The 14,483-nt window shown below is 57.4% G+C and overlaps 2 protein-coding genes across 5 annotated transcripts; both read right to left on the bottom strand.

Annotated features, from left to right (window-relative positions):
* Positions 1-1,388: 1,388 nt before the first annotated feature.
* SAP25 (Sin3A associated protein 25) lies at positions 1,389-3,252 on the bottom strand. Of its 3 annotated transcripts, none has more exons than XM_079786362.1 (7): positions 3,136-3,252; positions 2,801-2,953; positions 2,504-2,610; positions 2,321-2,412; positions 2,114-2,243; positions 1,873-1,970; positions 1,389-1,790 (listed from the first exon to the last, which is right to left on the bottom strand). In XM_079786362.1, exons 2-7 carry the CDS (start codon positions 2,944-2,946, stop codon positions 1,512-1,514), a joined length of 852 nt encoding a protein of 283 aa, XP_079642488.1. In that variant the 5' UTR covers positions 2,947-2,953; positions 3,136-3,252; the 3' UTR covers positions 1,389-1,511. The 3 variants fall into 3 exon arrangements, with proteins under 3 accessions (XP_079642488.1, XP_079642487.1, XP_079642489.1); XM_079786361.1 differs by having other exon boundaries at positions 3,141-3,238; XM_079786363.1 differs by having other exon boundaries at positions 3,145-3,202.
* Positions 3,175-14,261, bottom strand: LRCH4 (leucine rich repeats and calponin homology domain containing 4). Of its 2 annotated transcripts, none has more exons than XM_079786295.1 (18): positions 13,946-14,261; positions 10,264-10,408; positions 9,993-10,119; positions 9,705-9,810; positions 7,865-8,001; positions 7,609-7,724; positions 7,370-7,469; positions 7,045-7,135; positions 6,878-6,954; positions 6,696-6,757; positions 6,464-6,589; positions 6,266-6,334; positions 6,071-6,174; positions 5,866-5,949; positions 5,564-5,649; positions 5,231-5,368; positions 5,054-5,131; positions 3,175-3,749 (listed from the first exon to the last, which is right to left on the bottom strand). In XM_079786295.1, the coding sequence occupies exons 1-18, from the start codon at positions 14,163-14,165 to the stop codon at positions 3,645-3,647; spliced, it is 1,971 nt and encodes a 656-aa protein (XP_079642421.1). In that variant the 5' UTR covers positions 14,166-14,261; the 3' UTR covers positions 3,175-3,644. The 2 variants fall into 2 exon arrangements, with proteins under 2 accessions (XP_079642421.1, XP_079642420.1); XM_079786294.1 differs by having other exon boundaries at positions 3,175-4,754; positions 13,946-14,260.
* Positions 14,262-14,483: the final 222 nt, after the last annotated feature.

The following is a 14,483-nucleotide window of genomic DNA, read 5'->3' as shown; positions in this document are numbered from 1 at the left end:
AAGCAAGCAACCCTCCAGACCTGGGATGCTGGGGCATCAGCCTCATACCCCATACCCAGAGGGCTTAGAGCGGGGAGGGAACCACACACCCATGGGAGCTGGGAGTGACCAGGAGTCAATGGGAGCCCATGAGGGGTGGGTGGGCTACTTTATGATATAGCACCTCCCCCCCTCACCTTCCTTCTGCTGCCAACCCTGCTCCCCACCAGTTGTTCTAGGATTGGGAGGGCACTGAGTGCCCATGAGCTGTTTTCCTCTTCCTCAAGCTCCCTGCCCCTTTTCCTACAAGCCAGGGCCAGGGAGCCAGGGCACAGGCTCCTGGGCCCCCATCCCCGCACTGGGGAGAGCTGGAGAGCAGCAGGGTATCAGCCCAGTCCAACTGGCCCAGGAGTATGTGTGCACCGAGTACATGGATGGCCCCAGACCACTTAGAAATGGACAGTGCTATACTGGACCCCCACCCCCGCCCCCGCCAGCCACCTCAACTCATTGACCTGGACCTGGTCCCTCTGGAAGCATGAGGCAATGCCCCCCACAGCTACCCCAAATCAAGTTCCAGAACCAATTCTGGAGGCAAGGGTGAGAGTCTGCCAGGTCTGACAGATGGAAAGTGAGATGAGGGAGAGAAAATGGCAAAGTTAGAATGCATTCCCATGTGTTCCCACAGCTGAGGGGTTCCAAGGCACAGGCACCCCTTAGGGTGACCTACAAGGCACTGAGCTGCCCCTTCGGGACTGCTGCCCACTCTGCCACTTCCGGCAGTGGGAAGTCTTCAGGAGGAAGTTCCCCAAGAAGTTAGATTCTTTTAAGAGAGAAAATTCTAGAACACCATCCCCCCTCCAAAAAAATCCTACAAATTTCTGGGCTTTCTCAGCCAAAGCTCTGATCCTCTGTTTCCCTGCAAAGTCAGACAGCATCAGTCCAGAGTCTCAGGGGAACCAAGGCTGCCACCCTTCCTCTGATGACTCCCACAGGGACCTTCCCTCCCCCCCCCCCCACACACACACACCTGCAGTGCCTGCCTGTGTCTCCAACAAGCCAGAGAACTAACCCTCAGCTCCAAGGCTGAACTGGGACCTCAGCGCAAGAAGGATGAAAGCACCAGGTAATGATGTGCCACCCCCTTACTCCCTAGATGGCCTCTCCCAACGTCAGCCACATGCTTACACAATCCTCCCTTTCCCGTGCACGGCAGAGCTGATGGAATCCTTGTTTCTTATTTGCTCAGTCTGGAGAACTGTACTGTGGGCCCCCTCATTAAAGGTGCCTTTCTTGGTCAACCTGAAAAGGTCTTAGGCCCATGTATTCCCTCACCCTACTGTAGGGGTGGCCAACGAGGAACAAGAATTTTAGGGGAGGGCAGCCAAAGCTGCCATGGAGGAAGAGACCCCTATCCCTGCCTGAATGCCCCATTCTGCTACTTACCACACGGAGCCTGTTTGCAAACGAACACATTTATTGACAACAGAACTGCCTGAGAGAGTAGGGGGCCCATGATACCCCCAGAGGTGCTATGGACAATTCGTTTCTGGGGTCTGTGGGAGAGATGGGTCAGTGCAGTGAGAACCACTGGGGCCTGCGTGATCAGAGACAGGGTCTAGGGGACCAGAAGGGGGGGTGGGAGCTGCCGAGGAACCTGAGGAGGAGCTAGGTCTTGGCTCCCCCTGGCTCATCTGCAGGAGGCCAGTGAGGGCAATCAGCTCAGGCCCACTGAGCCAGGTGGACCGGGTGGGGCGGACCTGGGGGGACATGATAGGGGGTGGGAGCAGCAGCTTCAGAGAGCCCATCACCTGAGGAGAGAAGAGAGGGAAGTGTCTCCTCCCAAGCCCTGCATGAAGGCTGAGATAAGGCCAGGGCAGGAAAAGGGCTCACCTGCTGAGGGGTTTCGGACAGGTACAGGGGAACACGCTGCCCAGGGGGCAGCAGAGGGTCTGAAAGAAAGACATCTTCACGGCACATCACCGGGAATCCTAGGGAGAAAAGCTGTTAGGGTGCCAGGCTGGGTTTCCCATCCCATGGACCTCTGCACTGGTTCCCTAAGGAGCTCACGAAGCCTTAGTCCTGAGTCTGAGGGACCAAGGGAAGTGCCCTGCATCCCTGGGCGCCTGCTCACCATTCTGATGGACTGCTGCAGGAGTCAGGCGTCTGCGGTCCCTGCCTGAGGCTGCCTCATACAGCGGCCAGAAGGAGGGATGACACAAAGTCCGGCTGGAGAAGGAGGCACCGGAAGCACAGCTGGGTCCCTGTGGAGGGTCAGGAAAGATCACTGGAGCATGCTTGCCCCACCCCGACACCAGAGCCATAGGCACCCCCTACTCACCCACACCAGCTGAGAACTGTTGGGGTCCCATGGTGTCAGCAGGGTCATTCTTGAAGGGGCCATCCCCCAGGCCATCTGGGGAGAAAAGGGAACTGGGGGGGGGGGGCGTAATTTGAGATTAAAACAGGCTCAGGAGTGGGTAAAGGGTATTAAGGAGTAGAGGTGGCAAGGCCCAGTACCTACCTGGGGTTCCTGGGTACCGCTCAGCTACCGGGCCTGAGCGGGGCGCGGCCCGCAGCTGCTCTCTCCGGGTCCGGGTCCAGGAAGGCCTTGGGGACCGGAACTGAGGGCTGGGAGGTGGAAAGGTACTGAGATGCCCCAGTCATAGCGCCCCCACCTTTCCCCTCCAAGTCTGAATACTGCCATGGCAAGGTCAAAGGGCCTGGTGCGGGGAGGCTGAACATAACCACTGTTCGTATGGACCCCTCCACCCCCAGGGCGGATTTCCCGCAAGTGGCTCCAGCGTGCCGTGCCCCTCACCTGTCCGGTGGGGGTGTACCTGGTTCCCCCAGGGCTTTTTCTCCAGAGTTCCAAACCTTGCCGGGGTCACCGAACGGTGAGGGGCCCTGTTCCTCAGGCGCCTGCTCCTCGCCGGCGTCCCACCGTGGAAAGGGCCAGGGCAACATGCCGCGCCTGGGGGAAGGGAAGGGCAGGGCCGCACCTCTGTGCCCGGCCCCTCGCTGCCCAGGCCTCCCACCCGGTCTGCCTTGCCCCTCCCCGGCCCCCACTCGGTCCCAGCCTCCCTCAGTGTTGGGCACAACCCTGTCTGTCCGGGTGAGTCCAGGTTGCCCGCCCACCTCGCCCACCTCGCCCACCTCACCCACTTCACAGGGCCTCGCAGCGACGCCAACACTCAGTGCGTTTCCGGCCACGTGGCGTGCGCTCCCGCTGGGGTCCCGGGGGCGACCCCTGTTGGTGGGGGCGGGGGTTGCGCAGCCCCGCCTGCCTTCAGAGGGTAGCGCTGAGCAAAGGTCACTTGGAACCCAGCTGTGGAATGGAGGCGACCCCTTTCCCACAATGCATTGCTTTCACCACTTTCCTTCGCAGATACACAGAGACTAGCGGCAACTTAGAGACCTTCCAGCTTCTTTATTGCACTTGACACAACATCCGATGCCCCATCTTCCATCCCAGACCCTCAGTCACACTCAGAGGAATCCAGGCGCCTTGCTGGGCAGGCCTGCTTCCAACCCAACGGGGTGCCTGAGGAACAGGGCCAGGCGAGGGCACCCTCACCAGTCCTCGCTAGAGCAGAGCCCAGGCCTGGCTGTCTTCTGTTCCTGGATCCCAGGCCGGTCGTGGCCCTGCGCCCCTACCTCAACCCCTAAGACTGCTCCAGCAGTGCGTGGACGACAGCAGCGATGTAGGGGAGGCCCCTTCCTGGGGCCCCCTCCTCTTCCAGGATGTGGTGGGGCTGGCACAGGGACTCCTGGGGGGGAGGGGCCCAGATTAAATCCCCCTGCATATCTTTTCCTCTGGGCTTCCCAGCCCTGGGCAGGGGGCAGGGTGGGAGACACCCTAAAGGAGCCTGGTCAAAGGAAGCTGACAGGATGGCCCTTAAAAATGTAGGAGGTGAGGTCAGGGCACCCTGGACATGGCTTGGGGACAAATGAGATGCAAAGAAGCTGCTAGCAGATAACAGAAGGGAGATGACACAGGGGCCAAGGCTCTTAGGGGAGGGAAGACCTGTCATTTCCATAGGAAAATGCTGGAGTAGGCAGGCTGGCACATAGAGCCCGATGGGTACTGCCAGGACTGGGCCTGGCCACAGTAGGAGCAGACGCAAACACACACACACACACAGGCAGCCACAGTCTGTACAATTTATACATGAGATGGGGACCCAGACTGGGCCTTGCATCTCCTACAAATATAGAGTTCTCTCTACAAAATATAGATAATTTAGCCCCCTATATCGGGGGTGGGGAGTAGGGGGTGGAGAGAGAGTGAAAATAGGAAGGTTAAGATCCACCCCCTCTGGGGGAGCAGAGGGCAGGGCTGGGTGGGAGAAGGCATGAAGGCACCATCAGCACTGAGATGGGAGGGGCCAGAGGCTGGGGGCCCAGGATCTGGGGGTACCAGAGTGGGGCCTCTGAGGTCAGTGTTTGTGAGGGGAGGAGGGTTCACTAGTGTCTTTGGTAGGGGCTGAAGGCACCACTGGTGGGCATGGGGGTTGCACAGGAGTCTTATAAATAGAAATAGGGCAAGGTGGTGGGGGAAGGGGTGACTTCAGGTCCTAGGAACCCAGGAGCCGAGTGTAGACGACATAGAGCAGCAGCATGAGGACCACGTAGAAGAGGATGAAGCCGCCCAGACCAGAGGGGGGCCAGAGCGGTTGGGGGGCCCTGCCCCCCACCCGCTTCACGGCCTCCAGGGTGGTCCACAGCCCCTGGGCGGTGCCCTGGAGGAGATCCGAGGGCGAGCACAGGTCAGCCTGGGAAGGGAGAGTAGGACAGATGGACAAGGACAAAGGGCAGACGTCATCAGCAGCAGCAAGACAATTCTTTCCACCCCCTGCCCTCACATGCCAGGGCCAGAGCCATGCCAACATGCAGAGTGCAGGGAAGAGGCATGCAGGGAAGGGAGGCATGCAGGACAGGGACTTCCTTCTGAGGAGCACATACTCCCTGTGAATGGAACCCTGCCATCCATGCAAAGGGTTCAACTAAGCCCAGAATGCTACCACTCTTTATAGTAGACCAGCCCCAGGATCCTGAGATCAACCCCCCATACCTCAGGAACCCCCATTTTTCGACAGGCTTCTAAGAAACTCTCCACATTCTTCCGAGACTTGAGGGTACTGAGTTTTGGCTGGGGATGTGTGAGAAAGGAAAAAAGATAAGAGATTAAGGGAGGGCCATAGGAGTCCCCGGTCCCATTCCCTACTTCCCACTCTGGGCCCCAACTAACCACAGCAGGTGAGGGCACATGAATGAAGGGCACAGAGCGGGGCCTCAGCTGGTTGGCCAGCTGACAGAGGATGACGCCGTTGGCCAGAGCTTCTGCCAGGTCCTCAGGCAGGGGCCGCTGCAGCCGCGACTCAAGGACCTGAAAGGCAGGGAAAGGAGGATGGGGGGGGGGGGGGGGGGTGAGAACGTCAGAGTCAGCAGAGAACTCCAGCCTGCATCTCCCGTCCTCAGCCAAAGCACCAGGGTGGACAAAGAGGATATTGAGGGAGGCCAGGAAACCAGGAGGTGCCATGCTGAGCCCTGGCCCCACTCAGGCAGATCCCACCCCTCTTACCTGGCGCAATTGAGCCATCAGCTCCTTCTCGTCCAGAAGCTGGGGGGATCGCCGAGGCCTCAAGACAGAGTCTGGTGAGGAAGGACCTGGAGAAAAGGAGGGTGTGGGGGCTGTCTCCACTACCACTGTAGACTTTGTAGCTGGATTACAGTGTCTGGCACACACATCTCCTGTCTCTGTGTTTGTGGGATTTTCAACACAAAGAGACAATTGACCAGAGAACTCCCAGGCCCGGGGGTGACTGCAGCCTGGGGGTTAGTGCTGCATTAGCACTGGGTTAGCACTGGGCAGGGGAGACCCACCTGAGCCACTCTGAGAGGAGGAACGGAAGAGGAAGCTATTTGGTCTCTGGATGGAGCCAAGTGGCCGAGGAGCAGGTGCTGTCACTGGGGAACAGAGGCAGGGGACAGGGGCAGGTGAGAGACATCCCCTCAGTGTCCCACTCTTCTCTCAGGCTACCCCTCACCTACACAAGCCCCCATCCTCTTCCCAACGCCCCTGTCACACCTGGTCCACCTATGGGAAGGGGCTCCTGAGAGGTGGGGGCTGAGACAGGAGCTCCCTGTCCCCCTGAAGCTCCCAGTTGGGTGGCACTGGACTTGGGCATGCCGCTGAGGAGACAGAACGGGAATTAGAAGGGATGGTCGGGGGAAGATGTGCAGGGAGAGGGCTCAGGGAGGAGCAGTCTTGGAGGACACATACTTGTAAGTGGCCTGAGTGGACAAGGCTGCAGCACCTCCACCAGGAGTCCTGACCCCCAGCTTCTGAAAACTAGAAAGTGAAGGAAGAGATGTGGGGTCAGCAGTTAGGCAGGGGGCTGCCAACCTTGAGGGGCAGAGTAGCTCAGGAGGGCTCATTCCCATTCATTTCCAGGGCCCACCACCTGACAGTAGCCCACACCTGTCCTTCCTGAGGGCCCCCCACACTCCACTCTGTTGTTGCTGCTGCTGCTGCCTCCGCTCACGCTCCTGCCACAGCTGCAACGTGTCCGGGCGGCGCCGTTCCTCTCCAGACAGTTCCTCCCGCCTGAGGGGCAAAGGCAGGATGAGAGGGGTAGAGTAGGTCAGAGAAGAGAGACGGTGCAAGGAGATTGAGCAAAGGAAGGAGGTGCCAGCTCAGGTGGCTCTGGTACCTGCTGCTTGGTGCCCTCTCCCTGTCCCCTGCTACAGGGCTTAATTCTGGTGGCTGCTGCTCCTGAAGAAAGAACAGCAGAAGGAGGAACTGAGGGAGCCCTGATCTCCAAGCCTGCACTGGCCCCTCCCTCCAGCTCTCCTCTCACAGCAGATGGACAATGGACAAGGGCTAGCCCCTCACCTTGGCAGCACCTCGCTCTTCATCCTCCCCAGGCACGTGGCTGTCAATGAAGTCAATCTGCTCAGGGTCTCCATCAGCTGGAGAGGCAGGACACGTCAGCAAGTAGATGGGGGCCTTCAGGCTTGTCCATCCCCCTCAGTCCCAGGGCCCCTGACACCACCACTCACCACAGCCATCCTCCTTCCGCTCCCTGGGCCCCCGAGGCTCCCGGGCCAGCTCCGATATCCGGAACGACAACTCCGAAAAGTCATCAGTTGACTGGAAATGCAGAAATGCAGAGATGGAAGAGAACTGGGGACTCCTGGGTTCAGGGCCTTAGGGTCCGCTGCTAAGCCAGCCCTTCCCCAGGATGCTTGGGCAAGGGAAGGAAGAAGACGGCTCCAGCGGCCATCTGTCACTCTGAGATTTAGAGGTAAAAGGCAAAGGGTCCTGGCTCAGAGGTTCTCCCCCAGGACTGAGATCACCAATGTCCCTTGGGAGGGAGGCACTTACCTCATTTCCAGACCACCTCTTGCTGCCACTGTCAACACTGTGGAAGCCTGAGTCCAGCCCGCCATCGTACCGACGTCCCGGAAATAAGTCCTCAGCTGGGCTGGGGCCAGCCAGGGAGAGCTGGTCAGTCCTATACTGGGCAGCAACCCCCGGCCCATCCTCCCTCTGGAAACCATGGGGATACTGGTGCCAGGAAGGGGGATTAGGGATCCAGGCTTCCTTCCCACACCCTTATTTACCAGGGGCTAAAACTCGGGGGGCGGGAAGGGGCCAGGTCCCCCAGTGCAGCGCCCCCACGCCGCCCAGCCTCTGTCGACAAATACTTGAAGATGTGAAGTTTCCCCTTCAGGCAGATCTAAGTGTGAAGATGAACACAAAAGGAGTTAGGGAGAAGCAGGGGGCATCCGAGATCCTACTTGGCTACCAAAGGGACCCACCCACACTCCCGCCCATTCTCAACCCTGTCTCCAGTGTCCGCCCAGGCCCACCTCTTACCTGGGCAGGCGGGCTTTGCAGGGGGTTGCTGTCCAGCAGAATGACCTGCAGGTGCCTGAGGCGGCAGAAGGATACCGGGATGCGGGAGATGCGGTTACAGGAAAAATCCAGGCGGACAAGAGGAAGGTCCCCCAGCTCTGAGGGTGCGTGAAGATAAGTCAGGAGTAGGCCCAAGGGCTCAGTTCCTCTCCTCTCTGCTGTGGCCTGGCTGGCTACGGGCACTGTCTGAGAACAGTCTCCCTGCTCCTCTTCCTGCTCAGACATGGCCCACCTTCATGCCTCCCTCCCCCATCAACTTCAGCTCATGCCCATCCCAGGTGCTTCCTCCATTTCTCCTCCCTGCCCACTCCCCACTCCAACCTCCCCCTTCTTTCTCAAGTGACCATCACAAGCCCCAAATCAAACCAACGTTGATACCATGTTGCTCAAAAACTTTCCATGACTTGCAGCTGGGGTTGCTGAGGGTAAGTGAGCTGTGCCCCACACAAAGGCACCCAGGCAGGAGGGGCTGCAATCCCACCTGCGCTTCACTAGCCAAGCCCTGCCCCCTGGGTGAGATTGTGCTTGCCCAGACGTAGGGGTGCCTTTGCCTGATCTGGCTCAGCCCGTGTTTCCCATCTCACTGCCCATCCTCATACCACATCAGATAACCCTCCAGCCCCTTGACTTCTGGCCCTTTCCACATGCCGTTTTGCTCAACGAGGAGAATGCCATTGTTCTGTCCACACATCTTTCAAGGTTCAGCTCATCACCTTCTCCGTGCAATCTTTCCAACATTAAGTTGGAACTCATTGCTCCTTCCTCTGTGTCCCTAGGACATTTTTCTGGGGTCTCTTTTATGGCCCAGACAGAGCTTATTTGTACCCCTACTGACTTAGAAGAGGGCCAGCATAGGAGTACGGGGAAGCCCAGAGGAAATGGATGACCACCTGACGCCTGTCTCTTGTTCTTCAAAACCAAGGTTAGCATGGCACAGGTCCTTTCTGCCTAGCACTTTCTGACCGCATCCATGCTGGACCAGGTTTACTCCCACCCACATGCGTTGCACATGGGGTTTCCTCTGCCTAGGCTGCAGAGGGTGGAGAACTCTCCTTCAATGGTCAACTCCCGCTGCACCTCGGAGCAAAACCTTCCTCAAGTTCCCCAGTAGAGCCAGTGCCTCCCTGTGTAGCTCCGGTAGCTCTCTAAGTATCCTGTTCTAGAACTTCCTCCTGCTTCTCTCCCATTAAATTAAGATTTAATTAAGCCACCCCATTTTAAGAGATGGCCCCAGATCTGAGTGACATCACTCACATTTACCTGGTCCCCACCTAAAGCACAGGGAACACATACAAAACAATGCTGGCTGAATAAAAGAAGGTGTGGCTGCTTTGGAGCAGAAGCTATCAAATGTTGGGGTGCATCACAATTAGCTCATTAAAATGGAGCTGGTTGGGCTCCAGCATGTGGCCCCACTGATTCAGACTCTCTGGGGAGAGGTGCAGGGCATCATCTGACTCAGGTGTTTGAGAACTCCTGCTGGGGTGAGTGGTGACACAGGATAACCTTAAAGGCCCCTTCTGACCTTGAGATTCTACAGGGTACCGATGCACTCACCTACTCCCCTTTCTGTATCTTTTCCCACATTTGTAAAATAGAGCAAATAACCCAGGTCTTGCCAGCTTCAGAGGGTTGCTGGACAAGAACAAATAAAATAATTTAGTTTGTTTGATACAATGCAAAACCCTGGTCAACTAAGCATTATTTTTCTGTGGCAGATTCCCTTTCTCTAAATTTTCTCTAACTTCTGTCTGTCTCTCTCTTTCTCCACCCCACACCTCCAATTCTTCATTTTCCTTACCATCAGGCAGGGTGCTGAGCTGGTTCCTCCGAACATTGAGATCCCGCAAGGAAGGGAGGCTGCACAGCTCTGTGGGGAGGGACTGCAACTCATTGCTGCTCACATCCTGGAATGAGGAGAAAACTAGGAAGAAGCCACAAGACCAGGAGCCGTCTCCTGTCTCTGGCCACCTCCTTTAGTCTGGGCCTCACCCCTAGGGCGCATCCTGCCTTTCCTTCACTTCTCCCCCCAAAAGGTCCCTGGTGCCTGGCTCTACAGTCCCTCTCTCCCCCTGCTCCCCATTCTCACAAGCTGCCGAAGGCTCCCCAAGGTGCTGATGTCGGCAGGCAGGGCTCCCAGTTTGTTGTTGCTGACAATGAGTACCCGCAGGGGCAGCTGGCAGATGTAGGACGGCAGCGATGACAGCTGGTTTCGGCTGTGGAAGGAAGAAAGGCCGTGGGTTCACTCCCCAGTGTGGCCCTCCTCTAAAAGTCACCAGGAGGGTCCCCCAGGGTACTGTACACTGGTGCTTGGGGCTGAGAAGGATAAGCTGCACCTTCCCCTGGCCCTGCCTCCTTACCTGAGGTTGAGGTAGGTGAGGGCTGTGAGATTCCCCAAAGCTGGGTTCAGGCATCTCAGGCAATTGTGGTAGAGGCTCAGGCCCTCCAGGGACACCAGCTGGCACGCTGCCTCTGGCACCTCGGGGAACCGGTTCCGGGACAGGTCTAGGGGAAACAAGTGTCAGGGGAGAGCTGTAGAGAGGCCCAGCCTGGACAGGACCACCTTGAACTTCTCCAGAGCCAGATGCCCAGCCCTCTACCTTCCCAGCCCAGCAGACCTGAAGAATGAGGCCTATAAACCTGGGCTACCTGGAGGAAGAACAAAGCCTTCTGCAAACCAGAGCACATTCCAAGAATGGCCAGAATGGCAAAGGGAAGGCAAAGGCCTTAGGGTCATTGGACTGGAGAAACGCAGACTAGGGGTGTGGGGACAAGCCATGGATGCTGTCTTCAAACAAACAAATGAAGGGCTAGACTGGAATAGTGGCTGGATTCTATAACTCTTGTGGCTTCTTGTTGCTCTGTGATGCCAGGAGAGATGGAAGGCGAAGATCGTAGCAGAGTGCTAGTACTCAAAGAAAATCACAATGTGATGAACTGGGAGGCTCAAGATAAGAATATGGACAATCTCTGGGCGAGACCACTGAGAAAGCCCATCCTTCATCAGGGGTCCTAACTCCCAACCTCAACCTGTGTTCAGTCCGGGGGAAAACCAAGGGACATTAAAGCCTGGCTCTAGAATTAAGGCTCCCAACTCTGGACAACGGTTTTTCACCAGCCCCTGGGAACAGCAAACCAGGTCCAAGGATCTATGAAGTCACAGACTCCCAAGGACCAGGAAGGGCAATCAGCCAAGCTGGAGGTGGGAGCTAGAGGGACCTCTGGTCCCTCCCATCCAGACACACTTTCTTCAGGGCTCACTCATTCCCACCCTCTTACAGCCCTACCAACCCTCTTCTCCTTCCTCTCTTATTGCCCAGACTTCAAGCAATCACCCCCTTTGCCTGTGTCTTGAACACAGCGACTAGTGGAGAGGATGGGAAGGAGGGTAGAGACTTTTACTGCCGCTTTAACTCAAGTGGTGGCCTGCCAGTGCAATGCAAGGAATCAGGCATTTTGTGTTCCCATCAATATGGAGAACTCACTGCTTAAACCTCTATGCCTGGGTTTATGTTTCTCCTGCTGGCCTGTATTGGGAGGGGCCCAGGGCCTGCTGGGGGAAGTCCTGAGCAGCAGTACTTGGGTGAACTTCTTAAATGGTCTTCCCCAGGGAAGAGTGAGCAAAAGCTGAGGGGAGGAGAATCTGGGATAGAGCCCCCAAGGAAATGGGTCTTGTGACAGGAAATGAATCGGTCAGGTTCTGTCTCTGGTGGGCCTTGTGTTTGCCTGAGCGGATGACAGCCTAACGCCCCAGGAATCATTCTCTCTCCCTCTCTGCTCCCAACCTCGGTGCACACAAGACCTGTCACAGGAAAAGACAGTTACAGATAGGGTGGGGGGACCCAATGCTGTCCTCCCACTCTCACCCTCCACCTGCCTGCTTTCTCTGCATCCACCAAATGTGTGCGCACACGCGTATGAATGAAGGGAGAGAACCATTTGTGATGGGGTAGGCAGGTGGCAGGGTCAAAAGCTAGGAGCGGAAGGGAGCCCAGGCAGGAGGAGGGAGGGCACGAAGGCACAGGATGTGGTCTGTGAGAGAATGAGCTGCACTTCTCCTTTGTGAAAGTGGCCCCTCCTCCCCTCTCAGGAGTCATCCTTCAAGACACAGGCACCAGGAATGAAGTCCAAGCGATATCAGGGGGCTATGCCATAGGTAACATGATGCATGGAAAACACTGTTTCAGAAAGAGCTGGGAAAGCAGAAGTTCACACTTATTCCGGCATGAGTGGTGAAGCTTTTAGTCTGGGTTGGAGGGCAGGGAGGTGTGGAGGGCAGGGTATAGGCAATACTGTGTTTTTGTCACTTCCCCTTTCCACCCTAAGCTACAGGCACCCTGTTTGAGAAGAGGGGACAGAAAAGGGCGTTCTGAACAAGATAGACCCCACCTGGCCTAGAATCTGGGCCCTGAAAGTTCTGAGAATTCCTGCATGGAGAGCAGGGCAGAGAGGGGCTCTCAGAAAGCTGAGATTTCCCCGCTCCACCACATAAGCTCACTCACAAGAGAACTGGCTGCACCCTGAGCCAGAATGCCGGGGGAGGAGACGGGGAGGGGGGAGAGCTAGGAGGATCAGGGAGTTCTTGGTAGTTTTCCCCAGGAGTCCACTCACTGAGACAGAGCCCTAAGGAAGTAAAGAAAACATTTGGTCTTTGTCAAAAAACAGGCGAGGGGGAGGGGAAAGAGAACAGACATTGAGTGTCGCACAGCTGCTGAGGTCAATCTGGAGCTTGGGGGTTAGGAGACTCGGGGAGACAGAGAGGATGGCTCCTGGGGCTCACCCAGTCCCTGAACGCACTGCATAGTGGGCAAGCTAGTTTACCCAACAATCCAAGAAAAGTGGAAAGGTTTAAACTGGTTCTCCCCAGGGCAGTGGGAAGGAGTATGTCCGTGCCCACTTGAGTGTTTGCAGGTGAGCAGGCACCTGCTAGGTGAGAAATGCAGTCCCAGGGCAGTGTCAACAGGAGGACACTCTCATCCAGTCCCAAGTCCCACCCTGGGCTAGGCTGGGGTGTGGCTTCGGGAATGCAGTCCTCCTCCCTTGTTCCAACCCCTGCACACACACACACACACACACACACACAGCTGCCAGCCCAAGGTCACAGGTCGTCTCCAGAGCAGCTGAGGCCTGACTCACCTGTCACAGTAGAGTCCCCCAAACCCCACCATCAACAGACACCAGGGTGTAGGAAGCATGGTTAGAGGGATCCTGCGGATGGGGAGTGGAAGGATAGTCAGACAGTCTCTAGGTTTCCAGCACTCCTAGCAAGGAGATAAGATGTCCTTCCTTTTAGCAATTGCCTAAGTCTCTCCCCCTGGGGAAAGCAGAAACAGAAATGGGAATTCTAGAGTCCCTATGAGGTCATGGGCTCCATAGTGACCTCACACACGCAGGAAGGAGAAGGAGTCTCAGATAAGGGGGTCAGGAATAAGGAGGAAGAATTGGGGAGCAGAGGGGAGATGAAAGATCTGCTTCTTTCCCACAGGCTGGCTGGGTGAAGAGTGGAGAGGGCCTGGGACCTTAGACGGCGAGACTGCTGGCAAAGTAAGCAGAAACATTGGGTTGTTAGGGACAAATCCATGGGAAGGAGGTCCTAAGTCGGCTCGGAACGGGGACAGAGTTGCAGACGATGTGGAGGAAGAGAAAGGAGTCATTAGAGGGGTTCATGGGGGCTCCTTTTTGGAACGATCAGAACTGAAGTTGAAAAAAAAACAGGCAAATAAGCCAACCAGGTAAGAGGAGGGACCATTCTACAGGTGCGCCAATATGCAAATAAAGAGAAGCGGAGCGGGGGGCGGGGTGGAAAGGGGATCACAACATTCGGCCAGTAACGCTGGGCTTTCCTAGAAAACGAGAAACGCGTTCCTTGTCTGGTAGTTCTTAAGGCGGGGAGGGGGGGACAGCAGACTTATGCAGACCAGCGGGTCGAGAACGCCGACGGCCGAGTGGAGTGCCAGGCTCCCCGGCCCCCAGAGAAGCAAGCGAGGGGGCGGGGCAATGCAAATGAGGGTCCCGGCGGGGCTCTCGGCCCGGAGCACTCACCAGCCTGGGTGATGTCTGACAGGTCGTAGCTGCGGGCCGCGCCCCGGGGGAAGTGCTTCAAGCGCCGGTTAGACAGGTTCAGGGTCCCGGTAGCCACGGCCTCCTCGAGGGCCCGCTCTGCACTGCGGCTCCCGGGCAGACCCGGAGATCCTGGAACGGAGGTCGTGGCCGCCGCCTCCTCACCACCGGCGGCAAGTGAGGCCGCGATCGCCGCCGCCATCCGCTCCGGGCGGCTACCGTTGCCTGACTGACGGGACCGGCCGTCCCTTCCCCCCCTCCCCTCCTCGGAGCCGCCGTAGTTACTTCAAGGGGGAGGAAGTGGGACCAGAGATCCGGTGGACCAATCGCGGTCCCTAGCATCGGAAGTGGCTAATCAGAACCCGCCGGGGGGGTGGAGACTCTGGCGCTGGAGTGAGGCGAGAGAAGGGAGGAGGACTAGAATGGAACTCTCGCCAACGGCCGACGCTTCAGCCGGGCTCACCCCGTGCAGCCGCATCCAATCACACTGCTTAGGCTGGAGAGAGAGCCAATCAGATTC

This window comes from Cnephaeus nilssonii, assembly GCF_951640355.1.
Source record: "Cnephaeus nilssonii genome assembly, chromosome: 2".
NCBI classification, from domain to species: domain Eukaryota; kingdom Metazoa; phylum Chordata; class Mammalia; order Chiroptera; family Vespertilionidae; genus Cnephaeus; species Cnephaeus nilssonii.
This window is presented reverse-complemented; position numbering and strand designations above follow the sequence as displayed.

What these genes read in the sequence shown, in the direction of transcription:
- SAP25 (XM_079786362.1), bottom strand. Translation starts at nt 2,946, where the DNA reads ATGTTGCCCTGGCCCTTTCCACGGTGGGACGCCGGCGAGGAGCAGGCG. An exon ending in ACAGTTCTCAGCTGGTGTGG is followed by an intron (nt 2,244 to 2,320) that starts GTGAGTAGGGGG and finishes GACCCTCCACAG; the next exon opens with GGACCCAGCTGTGCTTCCGG. An exon ending in TGTCCGAAACCCCTCAGCAG is followed by an intron (nt 1,791 to 1,872) that starts GTGAGCCCTTTT and finishes TTCTCTCCTCAG; the next exon opens with GTGATGGGCTCTCTGAAGCT.
- LRCH4 (XM_079786294.1), bottom strand. Translation starts at nt 14,165, where the DNA reads ATGGCGGCGGCGATCGCGGCCTCACTTGCCGCCGGTGGTGAGGAGGCG. An exon ending in CCTTCCCATAGGTGGACCAG is followed by an intron (nt 5,950 to 6,070) that starts GTGTGACAGGGG and finishes TCTGTTCCCCAG; the next exon opens with TGACAGCACCTGCTCCTCGG. An exon ending in ATGTGCCCTCACCTGCTGTG is followed by an intron (nt 5,132 to 5,230) that starts GTTAGTTGGGGC and finishes ACACATCCCCAG; the next exon opens with CCAAAACTCAGTACCCTCAA.